Source organism: Pecten maximus, chromosome 17 (genome assembly GCF_902652985.1).
Source record: "Pecten maximus chromosome 17, xPecMax1.1, whole genome shotgun sequence".
NCBI classification, from domain to species: Eukaryota; Metazoa; Mollusca; class Bivalvia; order Pectinida; family Pectinidae; genus Pecten; species Pecten maximus.
In genome coordinates, this window is record NC_047031.1 from 8,097,579 (window position 1) to 8,114,725 (window position 17,147).

Consider the following 17,147-nt stretch of genomic DNA (forward strand, 5'->3'; position numbering starts at 1 on the left):
TTGGCTTTACCTAAACCCGAGGAGTTCCGGATGGGACAAAACCACGACAGCATAGGACCGTGGCCCATTTCTCAGCTTCTCGAGAAACGCAAACCGTATTCTTTATGGACTTTTGTTTACCGATGTGTCTGGAGTAAAATACCTTTGACTGTATTACATTGTCTTCAATAAATATAGAATTGCGACATGTGTGTATATATAACCCTGGTAAATACTAGCCGCAATATACCGCTCGGCTAGAGAGATCTTCTCTTTAGCTCGATCGGTTGAGTGTAAGACTAGTAATGCCAGAGGTCCCGGGTTCGATCCCGTAGCGGAGGCAGTGATTTAAATTTAATCAACCATGCGCTCTGTTACATTGGCGCCCATGTAGGGACTCGGAAATGATACTCAGCGTTACTTTTGAAGACCTAGATGTTACCCATGGAAACTCGAGGACGAGTTCTTTCCTGGAGGGGGAGTATGTAACCCTGGTAAATACATTTTGTACTTTGGTTTGGTTTGTTTTTGTTTAACGTCCTATTAACAGCCAGGGTCATTTAAGGACGTGCCAGGTTTCGGAGGTGGAGGAAAGCCGGAGTACCCGCAGAAAAACCACCGGCCTACGGTCAGTACCTGGCAACTTGCCCCACGTAGGTTTCGAACTCGCAACCCAGAGGTGGAGGGCTAGTGTTAAAGTGTCGGGACACCTTAACCAATCGGCCACCGCGGCCCCTACATTTTGTACTAGCCACAATATACCGGAGCGTAAGACTAGTAAGCCAGAGGTCCTGGGTTTGATCCCTAGCGGAGGCAGTGATTTAAATTTAATTAATCATTCGCTCGGTTACATGTAATATGCATATATATGTGTGTTATGTCAGCACCCACACACATGTATTATATATGTGTAGTTTGTGTCCCTCTGCCATATACGGGTATCGTGTAACTGGAATTTTAACTGTTCTTTAATGATAATGAATATAGTGTGGTCGGGGACAATAGACCTATTGTCATAGGCCGACATGTTGAGACTTTGCCAAGTACGTACGGGCCTGGCCGACAAGTAGTGGCCCCACCCATCAGGCAAAGTACAACAGTTATACAACATTGCCCGACCGCATTCTCTATCGAAATTCAGTAGATATATTTCACAATTGCACAAAATATTGTAATATTTATTTGCTTTTGTCAAAATATGTCAACACCGTCCATCCAGAATGACTAATTCATGGTGTGTCAGTCAAATATATTTAAATATCACAATTGTAGAAAATATTCCAATATTGTAAACATTGTGAAAAGACACTCGCGTGAGACTGAAACACCTTTGAATTTGTAAGGAGATTATTCAGTAGATAAAACGTATATGCAGCTTAATGAAAAAAAACATAAAAAAATATATATATATATTTATCGATGTATTTTAAGTACTTATCAATTGATAAACTTAATAAACTTAAATCTAATAGGCCGAAGAGATGAATAAGGAAACATTGTATTAAGATCCATTCCACTTTCCTTCTAGTTTGGTCGAATAAATCTCCCGATCACTGACAACATACACAGCCAATTATCGGCCATTAAATCATACAATTTAATCATATAAACATCAATATTCAACGATGTCTACTCAAGTGTCAAAGTGTTTCGTTAAAACATGCTACATTGTATCTCCCTAAACGCTGCCCATGGCTTTATCAAAGCTTGCTGAAATACATTGTAGCTGTTTTCAACAATACTGAAACATCAGCCGTATTCCAGCGTACGTATTGACTAGACTCGCGCTTCAGCGCCGATCGTTATTCTTAAGCAGTGCTCAATAGAATCACCGTACAAAAATGGTTTCCCAGCGTGCTAATGGAGACAATGTAAAATGGGAAGGTATTTCATGTTTGATATAAATTCAGCTTCGTGTAATAGTCTTGGTTCGATATTTGGATCTATATAATGTTTTGTAGTGATCGTTCCATACAGGTGACATCAAATTAAAGCTACATATTATCTGTCGTAAGAATGTGCCAGTATATATATATATGTAGGTAGGTAGGTACCCCTCCCGTAATCACGTGATCGATACACATTACGTATTGATGGGGTATCACAACGTGCACGGTGCGTGCAGGTCTTTAGGGGATCGTGTTAAACATGACAGTTTACACAACATTTCTCACACGCCATTGCCAATAACATACAATTTATATACAGACGAAATAACCGTTAAGTAGGTACAACACGAAATTGATTCCATATACAATCGTTTCTCGGGGCCTTGTTTATACAGGTATACCGCCCGGGGGACGGGGACAGAGCCGTGGATGGGGAGGGGACTCACCTTGGACGTATCCTAGGTAACAAGCCAGGCATATCAGCATCCACAACCACGGTAAATCCATAGTAACGGAACTTAGTGTGTCATCCTTAACATTCCGTGCAGGTACGCACAGGTAGGACGGCTATGCATTAACAGGTAAAAATTCCTGTGTGAATTACCTGCCGTACCGCGAATGAACCCACGCATGATTGGGCGCCAATACACAGTGTCAGTGGTAGACTCGGGACAGTTGTGTTTATCGGGACAAATAGAGCTTCTACAGGAAGGTATCTGTATCATACACTGGGATTTTATCTTAAATATTTCATTGCTTTTAAAAAACGTATATGACAAGTTACGGCGAGTTGATGATTACAGTTAGGATTCTCGACACATACAGGTAAAAAGATTCGTCAACTTTTACATATGTACATATGACAGCATGAACTTGAGTGCTATTTAAATAGATTGTAAGTATAAACACACGAAATAAGCTAGAAAACATCGAAATATCATTAATACAAATGTATCATTAATATATTTGTACTTTTATTAAGTATTATCAAAGATTATACTGGAAGCTGAGTGGCTTGGTTTATTTTGTTTAACGTCCTATTAACAGCCAGGGTCATTTAAGGACGTGCCAGGTTTTGGAGGGGGAGGAAAGCCGGAGTACCCGGCGAAAAACCACCGGCCTACGGTCAGTACCTGACAACTGCCCAACGTAGGATTTCGAACTCGCAACCCAGAGGTGGAGGACTAGTGATAAAGTGTCGGGACATCTTAACCACTCGGCCACCGCGGCCCACCGCGGCCCCTAGAAGCAGAGGCAGGTGCGTTATAAATGTAAATAATTGAAAATAACATGCAAATATGCTACACTTAACTTAAACCAACAAAACGTTGTTGAAACTTTGAATATTTGTTGAGTAATCCACTCGATCATTCAATGACGTCACGTTTTCACAGGCGTAACTTTGTTATACGAAAATACTTGTATTCAGATGTAGACAATTATTAATATTGATATTTAAACATGTAAGTTTCGTTTTGTGACTTTTATGTCCTGAAGATAAGAAAGGGGCACAAACATGTTAACAAAAATGTGACCTGACTTTAAAAAACAACCAAGCAAACAAAATTGGAAGAAATGAAAAATAATATACCATTGAAAATTACAAAGAAAAGAAATCTACTTGTTTCTGATAGTAAGCTAGTATCTGATCAATCAACGAATAAAAAAGAAAAACCTGCGCTGACAAAACCAATACAGACAAATCACTTTTAGAATTTGATGATCTCTGCATACAAAATAGAAATAATAATAAACACCCACCCCCCGCCAAAACACAACAACAACAACAACAACAACAACAACAACAACAACAACAACAACAACAAACAAAAAAAACTTGTTTACTTTACGCTTACTCGCTGAGATCTAAAACGTGGTTGGTAACGTTAAACCCAGACAAAACTGAGGTAATTTTTATTTCAAACTATACTGACATAGATGAAGATTTAGAGAGTTGATATTTGATGGAAAAGATTTAAAATTTTCTGATAGCCATATGCATTTTTTTGGAGGGGGGGTCATATAAATGCCATATACAGTTCGGTTAAGAAGAAAATAAATGTTTTAAGAAGATTGGAATTTTTGCTTAATCGAAATAGTTTTTCAAAAATGTATAAATCATTTATTTTGCCAGTTTTAGAATATGCGTGTGAAGTATAGGATGGTTGTACTAAATTTGAAACTGAATTGTTAGAGAAAGCTGAAAGGGAAGCTGTCCGTATCATAACAGGCCTTCCTTCGTATCCACGTACAGAAGATCTACCTTTTGAAACTGGTTCAGATACTCTTGCTAATCGTCGAAAACGTAAAAAAAAAAAAAAACACTCTTAGAAATAACAGTGATTATCGAGTTCCTCCTTTTGAGCTTTCTCTAAAAAACCTCTCGTTTATACTTTCCTCTATTCGTAGTTTGGACATGTTAGATATATCTGTACGATCGTTGCCTTCCCTGAATTTGTTCAACAACTCTATAAACTCAAATGTACAACCATCTCCACCTATCTATACAGTTATGGTAAAAGAAAGAAAGTTAAACATTTTACATACTAGATTGAGGCACAAATGTAGTGTTCTCAAATCTGTATCGAGTAAATATTATTGATGATCCGTTTTGCACCTGTGGGCATCCTTGCGAAAATGCCTTTCACTTTTTCTTTGAATGCAAATTGTATGAATTCGAAAGATTAAATGTGTTTCAAAGTTCAAATGCCTTAGGTTTGGTTTTGGATTTAGAACGTCTCTTGTTTGGAAATTCAGATCTTTCTGTAGACCTACACTCTCTTGTGTACCGACATGTGCGAAACTTCATCAAATAGAGGAAATATATTTTGATTTGTATTCAAGTACTCTTTCCCGCGAAACTGTGTCTATATTAAATATTCTATTATTATTATTTCTTTATTCCCTCCAAGATGTGAAGAGTATACAGAAATAATTTACAAATTAGAACAAAATTCATTCACGCTCATTATCACCTCTCGTATAAGGATTCACGCGTTACACAATAAACTACAGATATAATAATGATTACATGATGTTAGTAAAGGAAATTTCTTCGCATGTTTCTTAAGTTAAGATACATAAGATTCTTAATTAGCACATGTATACGTAATTCACTTTTAGAAAATGAATAGCAGTCATTTCATTCTGTGGTCTAACGTGAGATAATATAATTTAAGTGCCTACATGTGTTATGTAGGCTTGCAAATACATTTTATATACATGTATGAATATCTATAAAACAACATTAATAATAATTACAAGTTCTCTTTTTCATATGAAATGATTACAAAATACCACTGCATTGAAGAATCTTGAATACAATAACGATTGAATTAACTCTGAAGTCCTCGAGTTCGTATGAGGATAAGTCATAATTGACAATACCCCCAAGAAGAACATGGAGAAGATGGTAATTTGACAACGTGTTAAGGTAACATACAAAATCGACATCTTTTATAGTACAGAGAACACACCACAGTTGGTCACGCAAAGACTCTGTATGAGAGCATTCAAGCACGCTATGTAAGATTACATCATTGTAAATTAAACCACAATATTGACACAAAAATACATTTTCGTCATCTCGCATTTGATTTGTATTCAAGTACTCTTTCCTGGGAAACTGTGTCTATGTTAAATTTTCTATATGTTCATGCCTATCTAAATGTTTTCATATAATGTAATTGTATTAGTAATAGGAGAGGGCGTCTATAAGTTGACAAAACTTGTGCCCATTTGTCTTTTTTTGGCAATGACATATGTTTAAAGTCAAAGTCAATTCAATAATACAGAATCATTCGCTAGAAGTTGTTGAAGAATTTATGAAATGCAAGAAAGATAAAAAGTGATGAATCAAGAGACATTGAGAACCAAATTAACATTAGACTACATCCAAGTATTAACGAAAGCAGCAATTTTGGTAAGTGCCAATGGTCTAGTATGAAATATAGAGATGTGTCAAGCTACTAATGAATATTCATGATTTGTGACAAGTAATTATGTGTGTGAACACTGGAATTCATGAAGAAGGCTGAAATGGTATATTGACAAGAACGAAATGTCACTGGTACTCTGTAGTGACAGTCCATTTTGTCACTAGCTGTCAGAAAAAGTCTCTAATCAAGATTTAAAGATTTTGCATTGAAAAGAAATGCTATCTTATGGCAAGGAAAAAGTTTCCAACACGCGATGCAATAAAAAATAAATTTAGATACAACCCATAGTATCCATTAGAGAGGAAAATTACTGTATGCCCCCTCCCCCCTCACCGCGGTTTTTTTTTTTTTCTGCGGAATGATTTTCTCCCTCAACGGATACTGTCTCTATATAAAAATGAGGGTAGATGAAGTTGGGCATTATCTACCAAGATAATTAAAACATTGTAAGGTGTATTGTAGTTTAATTTGAAAATAATATCAAGTACCAATTGTTTAAATATGACATTATGTCGGATATATCAGTGTAACACTGGTACTCGTGTTAAAAGTAATGTTGATTCAATTTTTCATTAACCGATCAGGATGCAAACAAGACTGGCCGAAGAAGTCATGACTCGGCGTTCACCTTGCCTTTTCGCAGTCTGCTTGTCAAAATATGCATATCTGTTGATTTGTTTTTCTAGACCTTTAAATTATTGAAGTTTTTTCTCGGTAATTAACATTACATGGTTATTTCAGGGGGATAGGCGTTTAGTTACAAAATGGATAACCAACACCTTCATACCTGTATACATTATTACCTGATCTATTTGGAGAAAAAACCATACTTTTAAGAACTAATAGATACCAGTTACACTATTTCAAATTATAGTCTTACAAGATCTAGATTTTCTTCTATACCACCGACCACCAGAATCTGGAATAGTCTCGCAGAAACTTAGAAACCAGCTATCGCGGAATACTTTTAAAAACTCTTTACATAAAAATCATAAATCTTCTCCGCTCTTTTTTCTCCACGGAGAACGTCATCTTAATATTCACTTACAAAGCTAAGACACAATTGCAGTGCATTAAACAATGACCTCTATTGTGTAATATTAATTGATTCTCCTCTTAGTGCTTGTAGTTATCCTTGTAAATGTCCACGTTATAACAACATAAGAAATTATATGTTTATTAAGTTTTAAGTGGGTATCAAACCATTATACCTTGATATGCTTGGTGTGTAGCTGGCATGTGCCAGGCAGATATATGATTTATGTATGTTATTATGCAATAAATTATTGTAAATGATAAACAAAATGCTTTATGATATCATTGCCTTTTCCCTGCATTTCAAATCCGTGTCTTCTTTCGCTCCACGAATTCTTAAAGTCGGTTCATTCTAAAATTGTATATGTATGTCTATTGTTGCTCGCACATCGCTGAAAAACATATGTGGAGGAAGAGGGCTTCTCCTAGTTGCCATAACTTGAGCCCAACTCTCTTCCTTGATTTGAAAGAAGCAATAAAACATGTTTAAACTAAAGGTGTTTAGTTATTTTTATTTTATTACCAACATTCAACTATACAATTAACAAATACATAAATTTAATGATTCGGGGAAATACGATGAGAGAATGTTTGGTATGTCAATGTAGATATCAATCAACATAAACCGGAAATGACTCTCGCGCTGTCAATTAGATACGACTTAGAAATTATATTTATGTCATTAAACATCTGATTCACTTTAGCACATTCAAAATCTTACGTCAGCAAAAGGAACACAGAATTTAATTATTAAAGAATACTTTCCAATCTTTAATTAGAAAAGAGACTCCACATACTGGATCTTAGCTCAATTATTATTTTAAATGACTGTAAAACTAATTTATTGTTCGAAAGATGGTAAAGTTCAAATGATTATTTTTAAAGTTTCAGTTTGTGTAAACGGAGCCTAAAAGTGTACTTTTCTTGGGCTGGAGATTTGCAGAAGCACAAACTCCCTGTTGAAATTTGAAACATTTTGGAATCATCTCGTACCTATATCATACTTTATCCAAACAATGGTGGCCATAATATTTGTACTGGTGCTTGCGTGAGTGATTTTGAAAATAAACAATTGAATGACACTTTTGGACATAGAAACCGAGCAAGGAGTTAAGGTAGATCAAAATGGACATAAACAGTTATGAAAATATACAAGAAGATGACTAAAATATTTTTAGCATCATAAAGACCCACTTCAGAAATATATACAGTATACACTGATACTTAATGTTTCTAGATGGTCTTATTCGATTCTCAAACTAGTCGCCATTTACTGCCCAATTATCCATCAATCAACACATACCTTCAACTGGTGTTCTTGAAGTGTCTTAAATACACACGAATGATTAGTTATAATGAAGCATTTAAGTGTTGGCCAAAGTTGAAACTTCAACAAAATAATAACACGTCATTTAATGTCAATTTTCAATTTACCCGATTGGGATAGATACATCCATGTTTCCGGTATAACTTAGTTGGAATAGCATTAATTCATCTTGTGTTCAGTTTTGTAACATAAATTCTGATTTCCCAAGATGTTAAAGTAATAGGCATCAGTATTTGCTTCATTCGTAATAAAACTCTATTTTGCTACCAGGTCTTGCATCATCAAATACCGGTATTTCCCTTCATCAAAGACTGTCCATCTGTTACTCAGTCTCCATCCAAAAAAAAGTACATATTCAACACTTAGCTCAAGATATAGCAAGGTAGTTAAAACACACAAGATGTACTCCATAAAAAATGTATTATCCCCCATACTCTTAAAATAAGAAATACGAATAAAGCAAACACTGATGCCGTATACTTTAACAGCTTGGCCATGACGAGTGAACTCCCTTGTCAAAGACACCCACTATACATATTATCGGAGGGGAGGTTATTCGTAGAGTTTAAAATAGTTACATTCAATCTACACAATGAACATAAAACATTTAATTTTGTGTAATGTACATATGTAGTTATAATAACACAGACTAATATAAGATATCTGATAATGCATCTTTTCTCGTCAGTGATGTAAGGGACAGTATATAGCTGTTTCATCTTTAGTAGGAATCGTCAGTAATGCTAGAGACATCATACAGCTGTTCCGTCTTTCAAGGACTTATCAGTGATGCTAGGGACTTTCTATGACTCGTCAGTGATGGTAGAGGCATCATACAGCTGTTCCGTCTTTCAAGGACTTGTCAGTGATGCTAGGGACTTTCTATGACTCGTCAGTGATGGTAGAGGCATCATACAGTTGTTCCGTCTTTCAAGGACTTGTCAGTGATGCTAGGGACTTTCTATGACTCGTCAGTGATGGTAGAGGCATCATACAGCTGTTCCGTCTTTCAAGGACTTGTCAGTGATGCTAGGGACTTTCTATGACTCGTCAGTGATGGTAGAGGCATCATACAGCTGTTCCGTCTTTCAAGGACTTATCAGTGATGCTAGGGACTTTCTATGACTCGTCAGTAATGCTAGAGACATCATACAGCTGTTCCGTCTTTCAAGGACTTGTCAGTGATGCTAGGGACTTTCTATGACTCGTCAGTGATGGTAGAGGCATCATACAGCTGTTCCGTCTTTCAAGGACTTGTCAGTGATGCTAGGGACTTTCTATGACTCGTCAGTGATGGTAGAGGCATCATACAGCTGTTTCGTGTTTGTAGAACTCGTTTTTGATGTTAAGAGTCTAAAGTCATTATAGGAGGCGTCAAAACTCTCGAAACAGATAAAAAGAAATGTCAAAATCTGGATGGGGAGATGGATCTATATTTAAAACAACTATTTACCCGTATCTCGTGCCCTATCCAAATAAGTTACATAATCTGAAAACGATTTTACATTTCAACGACCGTAAAATGTTGGCGCTTTAGATGCAGGCCATCTTTGAAGTATTCCAGCATTCGCTTTCTTGGAAGCTGGTTTGGCACGTTGGCTTAGAATATGACAACAATATTCTAATAGCGATGTAAAGTAAGGTATGTAAGAATGCTTCTTTGGAATTCCGGATGTTAATTTCAAAAGGTTTGGATTGGTTAATTATTGTTTAACGTCCTATCAACAGGTAATGTCAGTTCAAGGGTGGCCCCACCTGCTTGCGAGATGCATGCGTTGATGAATGTGTATGTGTGTGTTCTGGGCGGATGTTCGTGTTTGGCTCCTTGTAATGCCGACTTAATAGTGCTTCCTCACCGAAGCAAACTGCCGACGACATCCAGCAGGACACCCCACCCGGTCACATTATACTGACAATGGCCGAATCAGCCGTTCCACTTCCAAATGCTGAGCGCTAAGCCAGAGTAGCAACTACCATTTTTAAAGACTCTGGTATGTCTCGGCCAGGAGACAGAGCCCAAAGCCTTCCTCATGGGGCGAACGCTCAACTAAAGGCCAAAAGTGAGGCATTGTCAAGGGAGACATTAGTAAGAAGAAAGTTTCTAGAAGGAAGAGAAAATATATCCCAAATTTAGTCGCCTTTTACGATCATGAAACGGGGGCAGCAATTTTAATGAGGGAAACAATGCATAATTCATTAACATATATCTAAATATACATACTAATTACAATTTCCGATAATAACGTATCAAACTCAATTTTCAGTGTATTTTGTATTTCCAAATATTCTCAACTCGCCATCAGACTCAGTTATGAATTTATTTCATTTTGATTTATTTTAAAGGGGTTTACGTTTTCTCTATGTCCGTTAACTGTGCATTGTCTAATTAATCAAAATAGTGAATTAATTCATTAATCTACGGTCTTCCCTTTACAAACACCCTTCATCGTGCATCGAGAAATAATGAAGGGGGATCAATCAAATTCCATTTAAACGAAGATGGTCTTTGACAGAGCCATACACTGTAAACGGAAATATTTTAGCGACAATCTTATATTAGTGGTTATCGTATTTAAGTGGGAATCTTATTTTAGTGGTTATCATATTTTAGTTGTAATCTTATTTAAGCGGTAATCTTATTTTAGTTGTAATCTTATTTTAGTGATAATCTTATTTAAGTAATAATCTTATTTAAGTGATAATCTTATTTTAGTGGTTATCTTATTTAAGTGGTAATCTTATTTTAGTGGTTATCATATTTTAGTGGTAATCATATTTTAGTGATAATCTTATTGAAGTAGTCATCCTATTGAAGTGGTAATCTTATTTTAGTGGTAATCTTATTTTAGCGGTAATCTTATTTTAGTGGTAATCTTATTTTAGCGGTAATCTTATTTTAGCGGTAATCTTATTTTAGCGGTCATCTTATTTTAGCGGTCATCTTATTTAAGTGGAAATCTTATTTTAGTGGTAATCTTATTTTAGCGGTAATCTTATTTTAGCGGTCATCTTATTTAAGTGGAAATCTTATTTAAGCGCTTCTTGCGCTAGAACCATTCAGCAAAATTATAATTGTTCTGTAGTTACACATTCTACACTTTGTTTCTAGGGAAACTAATACTAGTGTGCTTTATCATCATTTCGTTAATCTTTTAAAATGTGGTATAATGCGCCAAAATTAAAGTGTACAAAAATTAGAACGTTGACAGCACTTAAGAATAAAATTTGAAAATTTTGGATTTTTACTGATTATTAACGTGGATTTTGGTGGAACAATTTCCTCTTCAATCAAAATCTCGAGTTTCCTCCCCTCGACCTCTACCAAACGGAAAAAGATTTCCATTTTTTCGAGAAAGCATTTAACACTATTGTTAATTGTGAAGGATTACATGGGTACTCTTATTCTCCTGGTAATGTCATCTTTCCGTCCAAGAAACAATAATCAACCTAAATACAATGGTTAAAAGATCGATTTGAATCTGTATTGAAAGTTTAGATAACTATTACCATTCCCCCGGACGTGGAAAAGTATGGGGTCAAATACTTGACCACTCCGGTACTCCGGTTTTCTCATACAGTAAGACCCCCTGCATGCTTCAATCTGGACTAACATGCATGATTAACATAAGCTAATATAACTTTTTTTCGCAATTGTGTCAAAATAAAAAAAAAGTTTACAACAACTATCGCCTTTATTCTGAAACGTAACATTGTTTAACTTAATTTAGTTTCAAACAAAAAACATCCTTGTGCAGAAACATTTCGGTATCAACGAAAATGTACAAGATTTATCTGTAATTAATTATTTATTTTGAATACATCGAATTGATATCAAATCGTCCTCTTATTTACAAGGAGTAAATGCTTACACTTCAGTTCACTTAAAAATTCCAGATTTATTTTAAATCAGACAAAAGATTTGAACTGATGTCGACATAAGAGTCTTTGTTTACGCCATTCTACAACAAGAACGTACATTTTTGGTTCCTATGCAATAATGTTTTTTGACAGAATTATTAACTGTGAGAGAAGTAAGGAAATACAAACATTGCATTTCAAATTAATTAGTTCTTTCTTAACCAAGGCATGCGAAGGGAATGTACGAACTGTTAGTCCTAAAACATAAATTAGATTGAAATTAAATAAATCAAAACACATGTAATTCGTTATTGTAAACAAATCAACAAACGCCGAATTTGAACTGAAGTAGACTTTAATAGGATATAAAGATATAAAGATACGATATAGGTACACAACATGTATTTATAAAGATGTTTAAACCACAGAACCTTCCTACAAAATGATATCCAAAATTACCTTCCGCCAAAACCGAAATATGTTGAGTAAAACTAATAAAAATCTATCTCCTAAAACTGCTGATAAATAGGCCTCTTAGAACAGCCAAACTAATATGTGAATCAAAATGTCTTTAAAAGTAGCTATCGTAGCTGGTCATCTTAAGAAGTATAACACACTCTGAAAGTAGGCGCGTAAGTCGAAATATTTCTCCTGAATGACTTATCATACAGGTTCCTGGTATTGTAGATGTAAAAATACGTTCATGTGGAGTCTGTTTACGTGCACCGTCTCGTCACGTGTTAACCTTTGAACTTTGAACTTTATTTTATTTCTCTTCACCAAATCAGATGTTAAAAAGAAAGAGAGACCTGTGACAGATCACCAATCATGTAACAATAGCATAGCTATTCGTTATATGATTTCAAATGAGAGTAAAGATACTGGGCCTCAAAGTCACGTGACCCACTCTCTGACAACAAAATGTTTATCAATTCACGTGGCGCTATCATGTGACATTTCACCCAATGACGTCATTCACGTGCGAACTCAGTTCACGACGCCATTCGCTCAATTGACTCAACGACAAAAGCTGCTGCAAGGTTAACACCGTTGTCTAAAAATGAAATCTAAAAAAATATCTTGAAATCTTGAAATCTTGTAACATGTACGTAGTTGTCCATACGACAACGTCTTATAATATTGAGCGCCAAATGCGATTTGTACCGAAACCGTGTACTTAAATTTATTATACGAAAGAACCAGTCTAAAGCAACCGATAGCATCACCTGTCTTAAACTCCTAAACTCTAGAATAGGAGACCTGTTAATAACTACGTATACCACACATATCTGTTGACCGGTTAAACAAATCCTTCGTTTAAAATCCGGACTGTGAGTTTTCCGGACTATCGTCGTCCGGATTATCGCGGGTCCACTGTATAGCATTATCATTTCAAATATATTTTTTATCGTCTACATACGCCTGTCTAAAACTACCACACAGATATATACTGTAAATATTGATTTGTTTTCTTGGAATTTTATACACTTAAAGTCATACAATATACTCAACCGAGCAGCAGATAAGACAATTAACATGTGAACTTTAGCTAAATATAGTAAATTTGATGGTCTCATTCTTTCACATTTCAGTTCCGTCCGTACGCAAATAATATTGTAGTTCTCGGCTTTGTATATTTTTAAAATACGAAAGCAAAGTGGCTGGTCACTAATTAACGTTTACATCACTTTCTATCGGGCTTCTTTTTTTCTTCGCTTCTAGTATCTCATTTTAAAGATTTCAATACAACAATGTTTGAACGATTTAAAACGAACGCCGATTATTAGCTCACTGAGGGTGTCAAGCGCAAAACATCCATGGAAAGTTACGGTCACCGATACAATCACGTGATGTTTTCAGTTACAGTAGTTTTCTTACACCAAAATATGTGTTGTGTACATGTTATATTAGGAGCTTTATAACAATATATTTTTGTTGTTGCCGTAAAAAACGAATATGTTGCTACATATACCATTAACTTCCAAAGTTTACACTTTCGTGGTCATATATGGGATAAATATAGGGATATGTAAATATAGGGATGTGTAAATATAGGAATGTGTAAAATATAGGAATGTGTAAAATATAGGAATGTGTAAAATATAGGGATGTGTAAATATAGGAATTTGTAAATATCGGAATGTGTTAACTATAGGGATGTGTAAATATGGGGATGTGTAAATATAGGAATGTGTAAATATAGGGATGTGTAAATATAGGAATGTGTAAATATAGGAATGTGTAAATATAGGGATGTGTGAATGTAATTATGCTAAATATAGAATGTGTAAATATAATTATGCTAAATATAGGAATGTTTATGCTATTGGAATAGTTAACTAAAGCAGTGTGTCAATACAGGTATGTGTAGATATAAAAAATGTTAAATATTGGGGAATGTAAATAAATATATTGTTTGAAAATTGTGGCCACGTGTTTAAATATGTATGTGATATTTGTGAACACATGTGTAAATATGTTTGATATTTGTGACGTTTGTGCTAATCTTTGATAATTGGGAAACGGGTGTAAATATATATTTGATGATTGTGACAACGTTCGTGTAAATATGTTTGATAGTTGGGACACGTGTAAATATATGTTTGATAATTGTGACAACGTTCGTGTAAATATGTTTGATAGTTGGGACACGTGTAAATATATGTTTGATAATTGTGAACACGTGTGTAAATATGTTTAATATTTGAGGACACATGAGTAAATATGTTTGATAATTGTGAACACGTATGTAAATATGTTTGATATTTGTGGACACGTGTATAAATATATGTTTGATATTTGTGACAAAGTTTGTGTAAATATGTTTGATATTTGTGACAAAGTTTGTGTAAATATGTTTGATATTTGTGACACAACGTTTCTGGAAATATGTTTGATAATTGTGAACACTTGTGTAAAAATATGTTTGATAATTGTGAACACTTGTGTAAAAATATGTTTGATAATTGGGACACGTCCAAAATCTAGATGCAAGTAAATAGTTTGAAAACAACGATGTGCCAAAGATTATGTGTTTAGTCTACCTATTTAAACAGAACAACAAACAACACCGTCTGATTAGTACAACATCAAAAGATAAAAAGATTTCAAAATGAAATACACAGCAATAAAATTAATGGATTCCACTGTCGTCGTCCGCGTGCTTCGTGTCACAAGTTTATATCGCTTCCTTCGGAACCCCTCGGACTTAAACAGATCTCTTTGAATGACAAACACTCAACACAGTCTCCTTGAACTGACAAAAACTGTCTTTGGAACTCTTTGGACGGTAATTACTCCACACAAATGTCTCGGCGGTTTTTGGGTTGAAACTAATCACTCGGAATCTCTCGGGTTTTGATAGTTCACAGGAATCCCAGGCTGTTTAAACAACGTCAACACTTAATCTAAACTAGCAGTGTGTCTTTAGCGAAAATTTGTTGCACAGATAATCGAAATCCGGAAATCATTGTCTTTTGCACGTGGAGATAATGGTGTCTGCGATTACCAATCAGAGCCCGGATGAACATCTAATGCGGACCATCAAAATGGCTTAAAAACCACACAAACATGATAGAATGAAGAAGTTGTCAAAAAAACAAAAAAAAAAAAAAAAACTGATGTGACGTCACATCCACGTCATGGCACCTGATTGGTTTGTTATTATCCAATCAAAAGTCACGTAGCCAGATCAATGCGTTCTTGGTATTATCCCTCACCTCAGTGTGAGAATTCGAAAAAAATAAACTGATTCTACCGAACACTGTTACTCAATTGAGATTAAAGCATGGCGCTGACGAAGTTTGGCGGGTACAATACGTATATTAAAATTTTCACTGCTAAATATATAACTTATTTTTCGCTTACAAGTTCAAAATATCAAACATGACAATCAATTTCTAATAATGAATTCTTATGTCACGTGACTGCCATAAATATCACATGACTTCTAATGTGCACGTGACTACCAATGTGATGACATGGCATATAATGCAAACACGATATTTATATGAATGCTAAATAACACGAGACGTCCAATGTTTACGTGATTGTCAAAGATAACACACGCTCACTATTATTTAAGAATGTCAACAATTTAAGCAAACTTATTCTTCCTGTCACAAACTAGTCACATTTGACCCTAAAATAAGCTGTTTTTAATGCACGTGTTATAATATATATCTTTATCTGTATATCTTATCCAGAAATTACACCGTTCCGTTTTAACCTGTGGGACGGTATACACTCGGGATAAAAATACGAACGAAATATAAATTAGAATCAATATGAATTTATACGAATTGGTCAGCTATTTAGTCAACATGAAAAAGCGGTTCGGTCACGTGCACACAAAGTCACGTGCAGCATTGCTGACGTGAACAAACATCATTGAGAAATATTTTTCTGGTGAGAATTGTTTCAAATATCTATACTTTTGCAAGCAGTGTTATTGAAATTTCAATCCAAAATAAAATATATCCATTCATGTTTTAAAATAATTGTTTTATGTTGTTTTTGATTAAATACATTCCTGTTAGTCCCTAGTAATATTGTGTTACCTTTATAAAAAATAAATAAAAAGAATAATAACGGCGAAAAATAAAAAGTCGTCAATAGACGTAAAGAAGCAAATATTGTTTCATGTTTCAAATCCGAATATTGTCGTTTGTATTGTCTACAGAATTAGCAGTCTGACAAATCTGGACATTTTGAAATTTTGAAAAAAAAAAAAAAAAAACACTAACAAAACAAAAAACAAACCGTTTCACGTCACATTCTCTTTGCGACCATGGAACTGTCTGAGAAATGACGTAACACAAAGACACCATGCGCATGCGTGGAAATGGACAAGTTTTCGTTGAACATTCGGCCATGTGGCTATACTAGAATTCCAATCTTTACATTCACTTAGACAGAAAAGCAATCGCTCCAACAGCCAGATCACGTGCTTCTCACGTGGTCTCTATTCTATGAATAGGAACAGCAGCTGATCACGTGACATTTCACGCGGCCAGGAAGTCGGGGACGCCGAACAGATAGTTTCCTTTCGCCTGGCGGTCGTCCGAAAAAAAGTAATCCTTCCAAAGCTGTCCAAACTCTGATCGAGATATGTTCTTACCC

The 17,147-nt window shown here is 35.1% G+C and overlaps 2 protein-coding genes across 3 annotated transcripts in view; both read right to left on the minus strand.

The window, feature by feature from the left end:
- Positions 1-2,434, minus strand: part of LOC117316011 (fibrillin-2-like) — a 54,561-nt gene extending 52,127 nt beyond the window's left edge. For both annotated transcript variants that reach the window (XM_033870498.1, XM_033870496.1), the window contains exon 1: positions 2,315-2,434. In XM_033870498.1, coding sequence (XP_033726389.1) covers positions 2,315-2,375 — 61 coding nt within the window. In that variant the 5' untranslated portion in view covers positions 2,376-2,434. The remainder of the gene's footprint in view (positions 1-2,314) is intronic.
- A 12,360-nt stretch (positions 2,435-14,794) lies between these two features.
- LOC117315491 (sarcoplasmic calcium-binding proteins I, III, and IV-like) overlaps positions 14,795-17,147 on the minus strand; it is a 76,036-nt gene continuing 73,683 nt past the window's right edge. Inside the window, exon 7 of the mRNA XM_033869702.1 lies at positions 14,795-17,146. Within this exon, the coding sequence (XP_033725593.1) occupies positions 17,030-17,146 (117 nt within the window). The 3' untranslated portion in view covers positions 14,795-17,029. The remainder of the gene's footprint in view (position 17,147) is intronic.